Source organism: Panulirus ornatus, chromosome 57 (assembly GCF_036320965.1).
Source record: "Panulirus ornatus isolate Po-2019 chromosome 57, ASM3632096v1, whole genome shotgun sequence".
NCBI classification, from domain to species: Eukaryota; Metazoa; Arthropoda; class Malacostraca; order Decapoda; family Palinuridae; genus Panulirus; species Panulirus ornatus.
In genome coordinates this window covers 20,031,584-20,050,419 of record NC_092280.1, presented here as the reverse complement: position 1 = coordinate 20,050,419, position 18,836 = coordinate 20,031,584, and the positions used below count along the sequence as shown (strand labels likewise).

The 18,836-nt window shown below is 38.1% G+C and overlaps 1 protein-coding gene across 1 annotated transcript in view; it reads right to left on the bottom strand.

Moving 5' to 3' along the window:
* The window catches only part of LOC139766231 (uncharacterized), an 80,076-nt gene extending 61,457 nt beyond the window's left edge, over positions 1-18,619 (bottom strand). Inside the window, 3 exon segments of the mRNA XM_071694565.1 lie at positions 4,953-5,102; positions 5,946-6,088; positions 18,460-18,619. Coding sequence (XP_071550666.1) covers positions 4,953-5,102; positions 5,946-6,088; positions 18,460-18,500 — 334 coding nt within the window. The 5' untranslated portion in view covers positions 18,501-18,619.
* Positions 18,620-18,836: the final 217 nt, after the last annotated feature.

Below are 18,836 nucleotides of genomic sequence, written 5' to 3'. Positions count from 1 at the left end.
TTACAGTAATTCAACCATCTAGCTTTATTTCAGCTCACTAAGGCAAACCTTTACAGAAGTGAGGACCGGAGACTGATACTAAAAATGCAGGGATTTTCTTAGATATCCTCTGATACCGTATGATTAGTGATGCTGAAATAACCAAAACGTATTTTTCACTATATCTCGCTAATCCATCGTTCAACAAAGGTTATTGAAACATATGATAAAGTGATATAAACAGTAATTCTTGAAACACATGTAATGATAAAGTGATTATTATATTACATTATACTCTGTCGCTGTCTCCCGCGTTAGCGAGGTAGCGTAAAGAAACAGACGAAAGAATGGCCCAACCCACCCACATACACATGTATATACATACACGTCCACACATGCACATATACATACCTATACATCTCAACGTATACCTATATATAAACACACAGACATATACATTCATACACGTCATTAATTAATACTGTCTGCCCTTATTCATTCCCGGCGCCACCCCGCCACACATGAAATGACAACCCCCTTCCCCCGCATGTTCACGAGGTAGCGCTAGAAAAAGACAACAAAGGCCATATTCGTTCACACTCAGTCTCTAGCTGTCATGTATAATGCACTGAAACCACAGCTCCCTTTCCACATCCAGGCCCCACAGAACTTTCCATGGTTCACCCCAGACGCTTCACATGCCCTGGTTCAATCCATTGACAGCATGTCGACCCCGGTATGCCACATTGTTCCAATTCACTCTATTCCTTACACGCCTTTCACCCTCCTGCATGTTCAGGCCCCGATCACTCAAAATCCTTTTCACTCCATCTTTCCACCTCCAATTTGGTCTCCCACTTCTCCTAGTTCCCTCCACCTCTGGCACATATATCCTCTTGGTCAATCTTTCCTCACTCATTCTCTCCATCTGACCAAACCATTTCAAAACACCCTCTTCTGCTCTCTCAACCACACTCTTTTTATTATCACACATCTCTCTTACCCTTTCATTACTTACTCGATCAAACCAACTCACAGAACATATTGGCCTCAAACATCTCATTTCCAGCACATCCACCCTCCTCTGCACAACTCTATCTATAGCCCACCCATGCCTCGCAACCATATAACATTGTTGGAACCACTAGTCCTTCAAACATATCCATTTTTGCTTTCCAAGATAACGTTCTCGACTTCCACACATTTTGCAACGCTCCCAGAACTTTCGCCCCCCTCCCCCACCCTATGATTCACTTCCACTTCCATGGTTTCATCTGCTGCCAAATCCACTCCCAGACATCTAAAACACTTCACTTCCTCCAGTTTTTCTCCATTCAAACTTACCTCCAAGTTAACTTGACCCTCAACCCTACTGTACCTAATAACCTTGCTCTTATTCACATTTACTCTCAGCTTTCTTCTTTCACACACTTTACCAAACTCAGTCACCAGCTTCTGCAGTTTCTCACCTGAATCACCCACCAGTGCTGTATCATCAGTGAACAACAACTGACTCACTTCCCAAGCTCTCTCATCCACAACAGACTGCATACTTGCCCCCCTTTCCAAAATTCTTGCATTCACTTCCCTAACAACCCCATCCATAAACAAATTAAACAACCATGGAGACATCACGCACCCCTGCTGCAAATCAACATTCACTGAGAACCAATCACTTTCCTCTCTTCCTTCTCGTACATATGCCTTACATCCTCGATAAAACCTTTCCACTGCTTCTAACAACTTGCCTCCCACACCATACATTCTTGATACCTTCCACAGAGTATCTCTATCAACTCTATCATATGCCTTCTCCAGATCCATAAATGCTACATACAAATCCATTTGCTTTTCTAAGTATTTCTCACATACATTCTTCAAAGCAAACACCTGATCCACACATCCTCTACCACTTCTGAAACCACACTGCTCTTCCTCAATCTGATGCTCTGTGTACATGCCTTCACCCTCTCAATCAATACCCTCCCATATAATTTCCCAGGAATACTCAACAAAATTATACCTCTGTAATTTGTGCACTCACTTTTATCCCCTTTGCCTTTGTACAATAGCACTATGCAAGCATTCTGCCAATCCTCAGGCACCTCAACACGAGTCATACATACATTAAATAACCTTACCAACCAGTCAATAATACAGTCACCCCCTTTTTTAATAACTTCCACTGCAATACCATCCAAACCCGCTGCCTTGCCGGCTTTCATCTTCCACAAAGCTTTTACTACCTCTTCTCTGTTTACCAAATCATTCTCCCTAACCCCCTCACTTTGCACACCATCTTGACCATAACACCCTATATCTGCCACTCTATGATTAAACATATTCAATAAACCTTCAAACTAATCAATCCATCTTCTTCTCACATCACCACTATTTGTTATCACCTCCCGATTTGCCCCCTTCACTGATGTTCCCATTTGTTCCTTTGTCTTACACACTTTGTTTACATCTTTCCAAAACATCTTTTTATTCTCCCTAGAATTTAATGATACTTTCTCACTCCAACTCTCATTTGCCCTCTTTTTCACATGAAACACATGTAATGATAAAGTGATATAAACAGTCAAAATTAGGGGTTCAAGTACAACCCTCTATTTTTCATATTAAAAAAAATGCTTTACTCCTGCAGTATCTCACACTTAAGGGAAAAAATTACTTGGTGTGTTAAAGTTTCATTTCTAATATACAAGGATATTTTCAAATAATTTCTATTAACTTAAAGTTAGAGATAAATCTCTGAAAAACATATAAAGGGTGTAGATACACGACATTAAAATACTGCATTATCATAAATGAAATAAGTTAAAAAAGTTAAATCTTTTTGAAAGCACTAGCAAATCAATGAGGGCATTTTCTCATACTGGACACATGAAAAGGAATCTTAAGGTAATTCATTAAACTAACAGTGATGTATAGTTATATCTCATCTGATTAAACCATGAATACTCAATTTGTGCAAATGGAAAATCAGTGAATGCCAAACAGAAAACTTGCCTGTAGATCAATCAAACTTACAAAATAAAAGAACAAAATTAGGCTTATATTAAGTTGAATTTGCTGTCAGTTGTAGCAAATCACCACACCAATTTTGGAAATGCATCATTACTTAATATTTTTCATGTATTAACCTCATAAGGTTTAAAAGTCTACTGATCTGTGTGACACTGAAAAACTAGTCATAGAAAAACCATCAGCTAACATCTATCCTTCATATGATCCCTCTTTAGTGCTTAGATGATAAACAAAACCTATTCTAATCTACAGACACTTTATGCATCATTTTTCCTCTACTGAACCTAGTCTATTCTATCTATATCTCTGATGCCTGTTTCCTCATGGAACTCCCTTAAAGAGGGTAGCCATGGCAAAAAAGCTTCCATAACTGGTGAACTCCAAAGTTGCTTCTTAGCCTTTTAAAGTCGTACCTTCAACAGGCTACTGGAAGTAGGCAACTCTAGCACAGTGTTTCCTGCCTAATGTTCCTGCCTACTACTTCTACCTAATTCTCCTGCCTATTTTTCCTATATACTACTTCTACCTGTTTTCACCAAATGAAAACATTGGCCAATTGTCCCTACCTACTACTATCTATCAGTCCTAACACTCTGCCAAAAGGAAGGACTAGCGAGTTAAGTGTTGTCAAATGTTATGCGTGACATGTGACCATGAAAAATCTTGACAAAGCTACTCAGTAAATCCAAGCTTGTCCTTGTAACTCATACAAAGCCTCTCTGGCATGGTGCAGGCGACATCTTGATTTCTTTTGAAGTATGACTAAACAATTTTCAATCTTAACAAACGTTACCATTAAGAACATTGATGTAATTTATGGATGATGTTATCCTGGCCTCTGTTATGATGAACTATGGACCTGGAGACAAGACTATGACCTGGTATTGGTTTAATCTTGGGATAAACCATTTGCAATATTTCTATCATGGTTCCTTTATTCAGAAGAAAAGGTGCTAAGGATGTGTTATATTCATAGAGGACTAAGTCTATTAAGTAAACAGGAAAAGTGTATGAAAGAGTGTTGACTGATAGAAGAAACTGAATGCAGAATAAGTGAAGAGTAAGGAAGTTTTAGGAAAGGCAGGGGATGTGTGGATCGGATTTTTGTTTTAATAATGACTGTGGAAATATAACTAGCAAAAGGTAAGAAGATGTTAGCTTCTTTATGGACTAGGAGAAATCACATGACATGAATATTTGGTAGAAACATTAGGTGGGAGCCCCTAGAAACAATATGTAAGAGCTGCCCTCTACCAGAGGCCTCTTAAAAGTGAGGCACTAAAGGATAGGGAGCAGTACTTGAGTTCAACAATTATAGAAACTCTTCTGCCATGGCCACTCCCTTGAGGGAGTTCCCAAAGAGAACAGACTTCAGAGATATAGATAAGACATATAAACATATGAGAGGAATGTTTTATGGGATATGTTAAGGATATATGGGTAAAATAACTTGGATGGTGGGAAAGCCTTCTACAGAGGAGCAAAGCATGTGTAAGAAAGGATGGAGAGTCAAGTCAAAGTTTTGGTTTACATGTGGATGCGAGGTAGTGCTGAGTGATGTCATATTGTGTTTTTAACATATACATATGGATGGAGCAATAAGAGAAATGAAAGCAAAACTAGGGAGAGAGGGTGCATAGAATGGGGTGTTATGGAGAGAAATGGTGGTTAGTGACAAGCCCTTTGCGGATGATACTGATACCATGTTGTTTATGGGCAGTGAAGAAGAGTTGCAGATGGTTGTGTTTTTATGATGTCTAAGCATATGCAATTGAATGTAAACATGAGTAAAGAATCCCTCTCATTTTCATATAACAGATCATAGTGGAGAGAAAATTTATCCCTCACAACCAAGCTTAACAGATGAGATACAACTATACACAGAGAAAGGATGATGCTGGGTTACAAATGCCAGAACCACTCACCCCTGATGGACTCACCCTTAATTTCTTGCACCCTTTGACCCATTGAGACAAGGTCATCTGACAATGCTTCCTCTTCCTCTTCATTTTCATCTCCCTCCATGCCACACCCAGATTCTTCTTCTTCATCCTCTTCTTCCTCATCCTCACCTTCAGCAGCAGTATTTCCTGAAGAAACATTGGGTTCTATATATTACATTCTACAATACCATTGTAAACTGAAAAGGTCATCTGCATTTGACATGCAACTGCTACTTTGACTTAAGTTCAGCAAGGGCAAATAATACACAATAAGTTTAATGGTTCACCACCCTTGGCTGATTAACTTCTAAATGCATTCTTTCAAAACTTCACATTCTTCATTCTCTAACCGATACTCATCTCTGTTCACTGTAACGTTTAGCTTCTAAATAATTTCTTACCACCAAACTCCCTGAAATCTTTATTTCACCATGCTCTTCCTCTCTTTCAACATCCTATTATTATAACTGTGCCACATCTCTAAGTGACCCTACATTACCTCAACCTTAGTCTATACAGTTTCATCAATATCTCAGTTTCTTATTACATTTTACTTCAAGCTCAGATTGAATCTTTCATTCTACAACTCTCTACTTTTACTCACATGTTTACTCACTCACATTTCTGGTTCTGGACCATTGTAAATATCAAAATTAAATGATTTGAAAAGCACCCAACCAAACCCTATCATAAACCACATAATATGCACAATACTCTTTTCTTTTATCAAGAACAGACCAATTATACTCGTATTTTTTCTGAAATGTATCTATCAGATACAGTACTTGAAGGATTCATGCTGGCCATCACATACACACCACTGTCTTCACCTATGGATAAAAATAAGAAATGTTCACTCTTTTATCACTCTTTTGTATCCATAAATGCTGCAAACATTCTTAAATAACTAATATCCTGTATACTGCATATTCTTGTGTGAACAGGCCAATGTCTTATTCTATACTGTAAATATTTTCTAATAATTCTTACCATCTTGGTTTGGGTCATCCCCACTGGTATCCTCTGGTGTTTCATCTCCATCTACCAAAGTCCAATCAGTGAGGGAGTCCCGGTCGCTGTCCCGCTCATGCTTGGGATCAGACATCCCGGCACTAAGAGTTGAGCCTTTTGCTCTGCAATAGAATTCATATAAAAAAATAATACTTATGTATAATTAGGATGCACATGAAATAAATAAATCTATATAAGAGAAATACAGCAAAACAAAATGGCCATCAAAACACTAAACTGATGTCTAATCGTACAAACTGACAAATTCAAGTGAACTTTAAGCAAAAGAAATGCCCCTCCCCAAAAAACAAAAATCAAATAAATAAATTGACTAAGAAAACCAGCCTTTAGCAAAAATATTACTACTAGCAACACGACAGACCATGAACATAAACTTATCACCGAGATCAGGTGGTAAAAACTACAAAAAAACAAATAATTGACTAACAGCACAAACAGACCATTTACCTTACACCTTACAATCTGACCATTCACAACATAAACCTAAGCTAGGGGTGTGTGTGTGTGTTTGAAAGTCCGCATACACACATAATAGGAGTAAAGAAATGGTTAAACATATACAAGGTTAAGAAGACAAGGCAACACGAGTGTAAAACTCCCTGTAAAACACAAACAGCATTCAGACGAACAATGATGGAAATGGGCTTAATACCTGATCTTCTCCAGATACTAAGTTATACAAGGCAAGTAACTCCTTTTGATGCATCAAGTTTCATGCTTCTATTTCAAGACCACCTGCCAGGCATAAGTAGTCGCCAATTTTGCAGTGTGGGCAAATTTCTTCATAAAATCAGTCAGTTTCCAGCCATGCCAATGGGAGCATATTCTTGTGTGTTTTCAAGGAATGATTCTCAGCAGCTTTATCAAGATTTAGAGAACCAGGCAGAAGATGATCTAAACTATCTGGTGATTGATTTTATGGATGCTGACTTTCAGAACTGAATTTGGCCAACATGAGTAAGAAGGCATTTCTAGCACAGGTGAAGGCACTGTTTCAGAATCAGTACTAACCTTGACAATGTTATGTATGACTAGTGCAGCTGTAATTTCACAAGGTTTTGAAATATTGCTGTTAGAAAATATTGTCACTAATCATAACATGATAAGATTTATCATATAAATCGAAACATAATAATAAAAAAATTTAACACATGTAAAGCAAATGATTAAAATGCACAGTAACAACACAACTGGCACTCAGGCCTTACTCCTGCACTTTCTACAATGCTGTGCTGATAATACAAAACTTTTACACACTAGTGGAGTGACAATAGTGAACAATATATACTTTTGAAGTGATTTTCTTCACTGTCATACTGTAACGATATATACATCTTTTTTTTACAACTTGAAAAACATTAGATTCTCAGGGTTGGAAAGGAAGCTTAACTGTGGTACAGAAAAATGGAAATGACTTACTGCTCAGCTGTTTACCATGCCCAGGATTTTCTAATGCCCTAGAGTGTATATAAAGCACAGTGGTAGTCACGTGCCAGAGACATTCAATGCTGTATAAGAACACTCCCAGTCAACTGCCACAGGAATCAGCAGTCAACTGCCAAAGGCATCAGGTGCTTTATACAGCACATCTGCGGTCAATGGAATAAATTGACTACAATCACCAGCACATCTGCAGTCAATGGGATAAATTGACTACAATCACTAGCACATCTGCAGTCAATGGGACAGATTGACTACAATCACCTGATACAAACAGTTTGAACTAAATCAACACAACCCTGCTCGTAAGCATTCTGGTTAGGTTGAGCTATGCATTACAAAAAATGGTGTCTTTGCTAACAACTTGAAAAAAAATCACTTTCAAACCCAAATTTCAGTTAAGATGTCGTATTAAAAGTATTCAGAAAACTAAAGAAGTAACAAAAAGGTATATACACAGCACACTGCAGACAGGAATTCATCAAGGTATTTTGGGAAAGGGCATCTTGGTCCCAATCAGGAAAATCATGAATTGGAAAAATTTGATCTTCGAATAACTAGTAAAATCATAACAATAACAATTTTGCCATTTTAGAAAATTATGTTCCTGTTGTGCATTATGCCATGACTGTCTTTATGGTCATTCTCACATCAGTAAATGGTTTCACTAACTTTTACTTTTGATAATCATCCTTGCAATGAAAAGAACTTCTCATGTAATATCAAAGTTTCCAATAATAATCTCTTCACACCAAACTGGAGAAAAACTGACATTTTCAATGAGGAATGCAGCCAATAATCATCCCCTAAGAATACCTTGATGAATCACTGAAACATTAACCCAAGCATGAAAAGGTTAAAGCCAAAGTGGTTGGAATGGTTACAAGGAAAAAAGACGGGTTAAACCTGCTAACACCTGTTTAAGATGGAAAGGCTTGATATATAGTCTTCCTGGACTCAGAGTCCTTCTGCATTCCATGAATGACTCGACATGACTGGTGTAAATCACACGGTTTCCAATTCAAGATGACATTCAAATATTGTGACATTCGTTTCACTTCCAATTGCTTTCCCTGTTTGGCCTTTGTTGGATAAAATCCTTGTTCTTGCTTTCACTTCTCTGTCGATGTATGATACCATTATCATGAAGATAACTGAGGTGGACAGGAAGATTAAGAGAACCTGTCTGTATACAAGTTCCCTAAACAAGGGGATCATTTAAGGAAAGTATGATGTCCATTTTCAGCCCCCTAAAACAAGTCTAATGGGCCCTGGGGTACTCTAAATTAAGTCTGATCTCATTCTTTGAGTCTTCAGGTAATCGGGCCTTGGGATAATATAAAGAAAATAGGATTTTCTCATCCCCTCCCCAACATATACACATATTGGACCTGGCTCTCCCGTCATACCCTAAGTGGGTCAAGATCTTTAAAGTGTGCATGTGTAATTCTGTAAGTAATTGTCAGTAATGAATTCTATGCACCAGGAGGGAGTTCTTCACTCGTGTGCGTGTATGTACTGTAAGGCGAGCGGGGCTTACACCTTTGGGTCATCTCTTGAATTCAAAACACTCTTTTAACTTGTGCATGCTGTCTGCATTAACTATGGCCTCGGTTATCTTAATCCATTCATGTAACACTCCTATATGATAAAAGAACTTCTTTACATCTGTTTGCTAACAAGCTGCTTATATATTTTCAAATTACGTTCTCTAGCTACTTTAATCTAAGAATAGTTCACAGTATGTCATTAGTGTTTTAAAAACCTAAGAGTTTTGATTGGGTAACGCCTCTCCTTTCCCAATGGCAGCATTTAATAACTAAAAATTTTCCTTGAAACTTAATTCTGGTTTCATATTGATGCTCTCCTCTGCATCTACGGAGATTGGCTCTTTGTCCTGTAGGTGCGTTGACCAAACCTGAGAAGCATAGTCTAGTTCTGGCCTTATGTATGATTTAAAAAGCTTCCCCAATAATTCTTCGTCCATATGCATTAAAGTTACTCATATCTGCCAGTCAGACAGACTATCTCCACAAATGTTCTTCGAGGGAATCTGGCCACAAGCGAGAAGTCCTCAAATACAGAATCATGAAGCTTAGTCCCTGCTCTATAATAATCATATTAAGGCCTTCTTTCACCTTGTGTGTGTGTGAGTGTGCCAAGAGGTGGGGCCGGGGAGGATGGGGGAATAAGGTGATAAGGTGAAGTAGTACGTTCTCTTGCACTTAGTTTACTTAGCCTATCCATTCGTTCATTTTCATCATAAACTTAATTCCTCTTGATCTCTATTTCCTTGCATTTTTTTTCCGTCGAGTCCTTCAGTTCCTATATTCATCCGGAATATATCTCCATCAGTGAATACATATATAAACAATCTATTTTTGTAATATTTCATAAAGACCGTTCTTAATTATATTTTCTATGACAAGACAGCAAACTTCTTCATTTCCACCCGTGATTGCTCAACACACTCTATTACTAGACATAATTACGTTGTAAAGGGAGTATACTATAAACCAGGCTGCAGATATCCAGCTATATCTACCCTAATATATATATGCAACTCTTCGCATCACCCTTAAATAAAAGATATGGACAGAGAGATCGGAAACAGTTAAACAAGTCCAAATAAGCTTAAGTACACGTGAGAAAACTGTATTTCCAACTCATACGGCCATACCAAAGTAATGATGCCCAACGCGGAATACAATATATTTCCGCACGATGTTCACCGGTGTTTGAACCTGTAAAACAGTTAATGGCTGGAAAAACTATCAACTATATGAAACCAAGAGACAAAATAATCGAGCACAACGTCATCGAGTCACAAAATAAAATATACGAGGAAAATATGGCATCAGCGACATGCATCCACGGTGCCAAGTCGTCTGTAATCGTGAGAATATATTAAGCAGGTTGCACAGGTTTCTCGTTTTTTTTTTTTCTACAAGTTATAAACTACGCATCACCTAAATTCATATAATACCATGCACCAGAAAAGGAAGTAATATTTTGAGGATCGCGATTAAACACACACAAAAAAAAAAAACGACGTTAAAACAGTAAAGCGAAGTTTTTGATGATTGTAAGCGATTAAACGTGAGACAATTCCAACACTCGCAAGTCACTTGTCCTGCTTCTGCTTGATTCCTCCCTCAACACTGTCTGGTTCCCCGTCCCTCACCTCTGCCTGGCTGCATCGTTCCTTACATACCAATGTCTGGTTCGCCGCCAATAACCTCTCCCTTTCTGATTCCACCACCGCCTACCACTGCCCGATTCGCCCCTCATATCTCCCTGGCTGGTTGGTCCCTCACCTACCACTGCTTGGTCCACCCCTCACATTCCCTAATTGGTTAGTCCCTCATCTGTATATTTTTGGTTCCCGGCCACTCGACCTCTTTCTTGCTGGTTAGTCTCTTATCCATCACTATCTGGTTCCCCAACCTTCCCCTCTCCCTAGATGATTCGTTCCTCATCTACCATTACCAGGTCCATACCTCAACTTTCTTTACCTAACACTGTCAGGTTCCCTGCCCCTTACTTCTCCTTGGTTGGTTCATCCCTCAGCTACAGTCTGGTTTGTCCATCATCTACCACTGCCTGATCTTACATCTCCCTGGCTAGTTCCTCCATAACCTACCACCATCTGGTTCCCCAGCTCAGCCTCTCTTTGGCTGGTTCGTCCCTCACCTAACACTGCCTGCTAAGCCCTTCACATCTCCCTAGCTGGTTCGTTCTCTACCGATTAACGCTTGGTCACCTCACCTTGTTGGTCTGCCCTTCACCTTTCCTCGACTGGTTCAACCTTCACCTACCACAACCTAGTCTACCCTACACCTCTGGTAGGGTCTTCCCTCACCTACCAGTGCCTGGTCCACCTCTCACATCTGTGGTTAATCTCTCATCAAACACTGCATGATACGTCTCTTAACTCCCCCTAGCCTAATTTACCCCATTACCAAGGCTAACAGATGATAAAAATGCATCAGTGAATTCCAGTACACTCATTAGACCGTTGGTATAGATGCCATACTAACATTCCTTTCTATTTCATCTCGAAAATCAAATCATATAAGTCTATTTCACCTAAAAGTCTCACTTGTACTATTAACCTTGAATGATAATGACCATCAAATGACCATGTACCAAAGTGAGACTAAGTGAACAATAATCTAGTAAACATTTCTATGATAAGTAGAGTCATATTTGCCAGCCTCAAATCTGAGAACACTCTCTTCTATACTAATGAACTGCTTTATATCTTTTAACAGCAGAAAAATACCTCAAACCTTCTGCTAAAAAGGGAGGTGATATAACATCTAGATTTTCTTACAGTTTAAATTTAATTTCTAGATATAAAATCTGATTCTGCCCAACTTTTCTTAAATATTAGTTTGTAAATGACCTTGTATCTCGCCTGTAAGATTTTAACTAACACAATAATGTACTTTGAATTTCAGTAATTCTTATGTTTGTGACATTATTAAACATAGATAAATATATACAATATAACACTGACCTATATCTTTCATAGAAATACATTGTGCGTTTTTTTACCTACATCTGGAATTTCTAAGAAATCACAAGCCATACAAATTGCTCTTACATGCCACTGATAAGGAACCAATGCTCTACTTTCTCTATTGACCTGACAGATTGGCACCCTGTTCCTCCATGACCTTACTACTCTCAGCTACATTAGTCTTTGAAAGTGTCCTAAATTGTAAGGGGGAGCCAGTTCACTGCCATTATGGTTTTATCCAAGTATTGATGGCCATATTTTGTTACTGAAAAGAGAGCCCACTCTTCATCAACCAATGGTCCTATGATGTTCATTACCATTACTTTTTTTTTTGGCTTAAGGGTCTGTAAAAACTGACAAAGCTAATCCTGTTTTGAAAATCTGTTTTACATAGTCTCCCTTAATTCTCTTTATAATCCTGCTCTCCATTTAAAATTATGATTACACATTTTCAGTATCCTTAAGTAATTTATCTTACAGACAATACTAACAATCTAAACATTTTTTTCTTGTGGGTGCGTGTTGGATGCTCCAGTTAAAGACAAAAGGCCAAATCAAGGATAAGCCTTCACTGCATTGTAAGGAGAATAATGAGAGGGAGAAATAAGAAAAAGCAGAAATTTTTTTTTAGAATTTGGAGGAAATCAAAATAATGCCTCTAAAAATGGGGCCTCGTCATGTTTATTAGAAAAGACATGAGGTGGTAAAGTCTTGGATCTTTGAGGTGAAGGGAAGTAAACAAAGTCATAGGGTAATAATGTGACAGCAGCTTTCCAAGTAATACCTGTTGGTCATAATAAAGTGACAGAGTGAGTGAAACAAAATACTCTGATGAGGTTTGGGCATGTGGAGAGAAAGCAAGCAGGAAGTTTACATGGAGAATATGTGCTAGTGCAATTATAGAGGTTGGTGAGAGAGGAAGACCACCTGTTTCACAAGGACACAGAGTGGAAGAGTACTGGAGGGAGAGAAATATGGAAAGAATGCATAGAATGGTGTATGTGAGGGAGCCATGTAAGTATATGGATAAGTGGAGACTCTTTAGACATAGCCATCTTGATGAAAGTTCCTGGGAATGGACATCAGAGGTATAGATAGATAGATTGTTAATGGTGGGGACACACAGGCATCGTCTTGGGAGCAAATATCACAGTAATATCAATAGAGGAGGGAAAGTGAACAAACAGTGCAGCTTAGAGCAAATAGGTGTTGTGAGGTAGACTGGGAAAGTTCATATGCTGAGCTACTTTAGATTCAACTCTGTCAGTAAGCATGTAGAGCTAAAACATTCCCAGATGTGACAGCAATACTCATGCATGTACAAGGATGGATCAGTCTTTTGTATATACAAGCAACTGTTGTATAAAGTGAGGCTTTCAATATAGATCAGATGTTACAGAGACACCAAATGCATTCACTGTGTTAAATTAAGAAATTACAGATCAAAAAGATAGGGAAAGCTGTGTAGGATATTGGAAAGACTGACAAAAATTGAGATTTGGAGTACTCATTGTAACCCCATTGATGTGTCCTATCTAAGTCTGGCTTTAGAGAAGATGCTATGTCAAGATGAGATGCAGATTGAGCAAGAGAGGATGGAGCAAATTTGAGGGAAATGGAGTATTACAGGGATAAGCTGTCAGCACATGAGTGAGTTTGGTTACCTATAGAAAGGAAACTGTTGGAAAAAAGGAGGAGGTGTGTTGAGACACAACAGAATATTTTGGGATACCACTGATGATTGGGGAAGGGAAGAAGTTGATCTTTCAACACATACAACTAACACACCCAAGGGAACAAAGAGAGGAAGGGAAGCCAAAAGATGGGAGCATAGAGATGAAACTCCATTGTCATACCCTGTCAAAAGATTCTGATGTTTTTCAAAGATGACTGCATACACATCAGTAAGATAGGATAGGATATCACCAAAGAATCTTGTATTGCAGAAGCTGTGTTGATGATCAGAAGACGACTGTGAGAGTCAAGATGTTTGAGGATATGGAAGTAAGATGAGAGATCCAAGACTTTGGAAACAGTAGAAGTCAAAGCAGCAGTATGATAGCTGTAAAGATTGAAATGGACCTCCCCTTCTTTGGGCTGGGATGTATCAATGTATGTTTCCATGAAAAAGGGAGTTTTGGCTTTTAAACAACAAGAAAAGACAAGCAAGCAAAGGCTTAAGTTCAAAAGCACACTCTTTCAGTATGTAGGGATGGATATCATACAGCTTTGTGTGTGTCCTAAGGAAGCAGTACTTTTTGATCGCTGCAAAAAGAGATTACTGGGAGGGTGATTGGATTAGTACGATTATAATGGGTGAGGGAATATTAGGGGAGAAAAGAGGAATGAAAGGAATTGTTTTGTCATTGGTAGAGACTGCTATAGTGCCATCGTGACAGAAAAGTGAAGGGAAGGGAATGCAATAGAACTGTTAAAGATGGCTTTACAAGGACACAAGGCTCCAATGAATATGTAGCATTTGTGTACTTCACCATGGTATTGCCTTATGGCAAAGTCTACATGAGTACCCACAGTGGGTGCTACATGCTAATCCTGTGTCAAGGCAAAATCTCAATAGAGGTACTCGCTCTACCTCCAAAAACAAGAAAAATCAAACATAAAAATGTTTACAACTTCAAATGAAATAAAGCAGAAAATATACTCGTTCAATTCTACTCCATATCATCCTCTAGCAATAATTTTCCTTGCTGTTTGGTACTTGATTGTCAATGTCCATACATTTCTAAATTTGTAAACTTTTGATCTTCTGTGTCCCAATTCTGCCCACATCCCTACATTATTTGTCATCAATTAACACTCCTGCTTGCATTTGATAAACAACTGGCACAAAAATTTCCATAGATTTAAAAAATATTTTTCATGAAATTACAGGACACCAACTAATACAATTTTTACCCAAATTACTCAAAACAAATACATCAACAGAAAACTAAGTACACTGTAATTCTAAATCCTCTTCCTAAAAGACAAAGAAATAAAAAATTTTCCCAATCAAACCCACAGCGTACATTAATCTCCTGTCCTCTTACATTACAAAATTTACTGTGGTGGTAATACCCTTGAGCTTCCTATTTGGTTCATCTGATAACACTCAAACTTCCCCAGTTTGGCATTCCAAACCAAGTTAAATGCCATGGTACTCAAATTGGCAATTGTGTTTAAGAGAACTGCCCCTCTGTTGTCCGAGTCCTACCTCAGGAAGTACCCATACATCACTACAGTACCGGAAATGGTTTGCTCTGTTTTAAACTATCAACCCTACTTGATTACATAAAGTTAGTGCTAATGTAAGAACTGTTTAAGAGGGCATTAAAGCATTGTAACTTTGGAGAACATGATTACAAAAATTCTAAAGTATAACATAAAAGGAGCAAAAGCATTAGGTAACACATCTTTTTTACAGCATATAGGGAACCCATAGAACTGGCTACCATGCAAGTTATAAGCTCATTGACAATGAAACAGCTCAAGAGCAAATACAAAAATCAACAACCAACAATAATAATACTTTCAATGCACAACGCAAAGAATTAGAAGTCAAAAGGTGAGCAACTAAAGCACTAATATCTTACTGGTAAGTTATAATGTTAAGTTTTATTTACTGGAATGTTATTCACATCGGTACCTAATAATAAGCAAGTGTAAAATTCAGCCATGATTAATGCTGATATATAAAGGAAATACATGGTATACCTGTATTTATTACTACACTGTTCACCTAGTAGTGTTGTCAGTTATAAAACATTATTTATCATTCTGGCATAGTACAATAATCATACTTTGGGTCATTAAAACTAACCTAGATTTCTAAAATTGCTGAAAAAGAGGTGTTTTTATTCTTTTTCCTCAAGTCCGAGTACAGTACTTGAGTGTCTGGCATGTATTTCCCCATGCACATCATCACAATCATGGCAATGATTTTGACCTAAGAATTTTTCTTTTAATGGTACCCTTGCAACATAACAGAATTCATTTCATAAAGAAATTATTTTGTGTAAACTTCACTACCTATTGCAGAATATCATACAGAAGTAGCAAATTTCAATCTACTTAAAAGCTAAATACAAGTTTCTTGCCATTTGTGTGTTGTATTTATCTGATACAGTGCTCCAAGCCTTGTCCCCAGGCTAATTATACACCAGGCTTACAATATACATTCTTACTGAACTTTCATGCATTTTGTACATGTATAAACATGTTTTGGTTGGGGTGGTATGCCAAGTGAGAGAAGTCATGAAGAGTGGTTAAGTGATGAGAGAAGAGGGGGGTGAAAGCCTCATGTAAAATGAAATGCGACAATTTGCAGTTGGATTTATTTGGGGGGGGGGGGCTGTGTTGTTGACCGGTGGGTAATGATATATGTATGGATTATGGCGACATGCCTTACAGACTGGCAGAATACATGTATAGCACCACTGTTTAAAGGCAATGGGGATAAAGGCGAGTGTTCAAACTAGAAAGGTATAAGTTTATCAAGGATACCCAGTAAGTTGTATGGGAGGGTATTGATTGAGAGAGTGCAGACAAGTACAGAGTATTTGACTGGGGAGGAGCAATGTAGTTTTTCAAAAGAGGTAGAGGATATGTGGATCAGGTGTTTGCTTTGAAGAATGTGTGAGAAATACTTAGAAAAAAAGTGGATTTGTATGTAGCATTTATGGATCTGAAGGCATATGACAGAGCTGATAGAGATGCTTTGTGAAAAGTCTTAAGAACATATGGTATGAAAGGAAAGCTGCTTGAAGCAGTGGATAGTTTTTATCAAAGGTGTAAAGCATGTGCACTCATAGCAAGAGAGAAGGGTGAATTCTTCCAAGTGAAGTTTGGTCTGCAACAGGTGTGTGTGTCACCATAGTTGTTCAATTTGTTTATGGATGGATTGGTGGGGAAGGTACATACGAAAGTATTGGGGAAATGGGTGAGTATGCAGCTTGTGGGGGATGAGCGGGCCTGCGAAGTGAGTCAGTTATTATGTGCTAATGATGGTGGCTAATGGGGAAAGATTTGAGTGAGAAACAGCAGAAATAGGTGATAGTTTGGAAAAGTGTGTCAATAGGGAAGTTTGAGAGTAAATGTGAATAAAAGCAAGGTTATGAGGTTCAGCAGGGTTGAGGGACAGGTTAATTGGGGTGTAAGTTTACAATTGACAAAGTGGAGTGTTTCAGATATCTGGGAGTGGACATGGCAGCGAATGTAACAATGGAAGCAGAAGCGAGTCATAGGTTGAAAGGGGGGTTCTGAGAGCACTGAAGAGTATGTGGAGAGAAAATTATCTGGGAGGGCAAAAATGGCTATGTTTGAAGGAATAGTAGTCCCAACAATATTAAATGGATGCAAAACATGGGCTACAGATAAGACAGGTACAGAACAGGGTGGACATGTTAGAAATTAAATGTGTGCCGGCAATATGGTGTGAGGTGATTTGACTAAGTAAGTAATGGAAGGGTAAGAGAGATGTGTGGTAATAAAAGTGTGGTTGAGATAGCAGAACAGGGTGTGCTGAAATGGTTTGGATATATGGAGAGAATGAGTCGTAGAAGGCGACTAAAAGGGGAGGGAGCGGGTGGCTGGAAATCCTCCCCTCTCGTTTTTTTTTTAATTTTCCAAAAGAAGGCTCAGAGAAGGGGGCCAGGTGAGGATTTTCCCTCTAAGGCCCAGTCCTCTGTTCTTACCGCTACCTCGCAAACGTGGGAAATGGCGAATAGTTTGAAAGAAAGAAATATATATATATATATATATATATATATATATATATATATATATATATATATATATATATATATATATATATATATATATATATATAAAATATTATATATTTGTCTGTTTCCTTGCACTATCTTGCAATGTGGGAGTCGGCGATTAAAGTATAACAAAAATAATAAAAATAGTTTACATATCTCAGTCAATGCCAGGTATCCAATTCCTACCCAGCTCAGATGGGGTATGAACATCTGGGTTGGCTGTGAGTATGAGGTGATAGCCCTTCTCAGATCTCTGAACTCTAACAGATCCATACACAATTGCGAGACATGAAACACAGCACTAAGTACTGATAATTATCATACCACAACAAGTTTAGTCTGGCAATGTTTTCTTCATTTCAGTGCAAATAATAAAATAGCCTAACTTCAATTATCTAGTATGGTCTGGCTGGCTGTACTTCAATGTTCTAACCCTTAATTTTCCCTGCTTTTCACTGCTTCATGTTCTGTTCTGAGAGCATAAGATTTGTGAAACTCTGTAGAAACTATTCAATATTTCCCCTTAATAATGCAAAATGAAAATGTTTCTGAAAATTTTTTCGGTACATTTCAACTGCAAAGCTGGATACTTAACATTTATTTCTCTATGTATGATCCTCTGTGGTTACTTTCAAGCACATAAACTATGCTTTGAAGCCCAGTGCTATACCTATATGCTTTTCAGAGTTCTACACTCTTAATACTATCAACATGTAGAGCAAGTGAAAAAATGCCAGCTTACCTGTTCATAATTTCACCATCTTCAAGGACAAACACCATCATGTAACATATACATCTGATCTACTCTACATATATGTGAAACGCTAAACTTGATCACTACATTCATGTAAGTTCACTTCAAATAGTGCATCCTGTTCTCACCGCTACTGAACAGAAACTAGTTTACTGGCACAGTAGACGAGCTGACACAAGACTCGGGCATTACCACACACTCCCAAAATACACATACACACAATGGTAAAAAAAAAAGTGAAAAAATCCTTTGTACTCACATTGTTTTCATTTCTTCACTTTTGGTCTAATTCCACTTAACAGCAAGAATTATATTTTCCCATCACGAATCATCCATTTTTACGAGTCCTTTAACCACAAAGTATT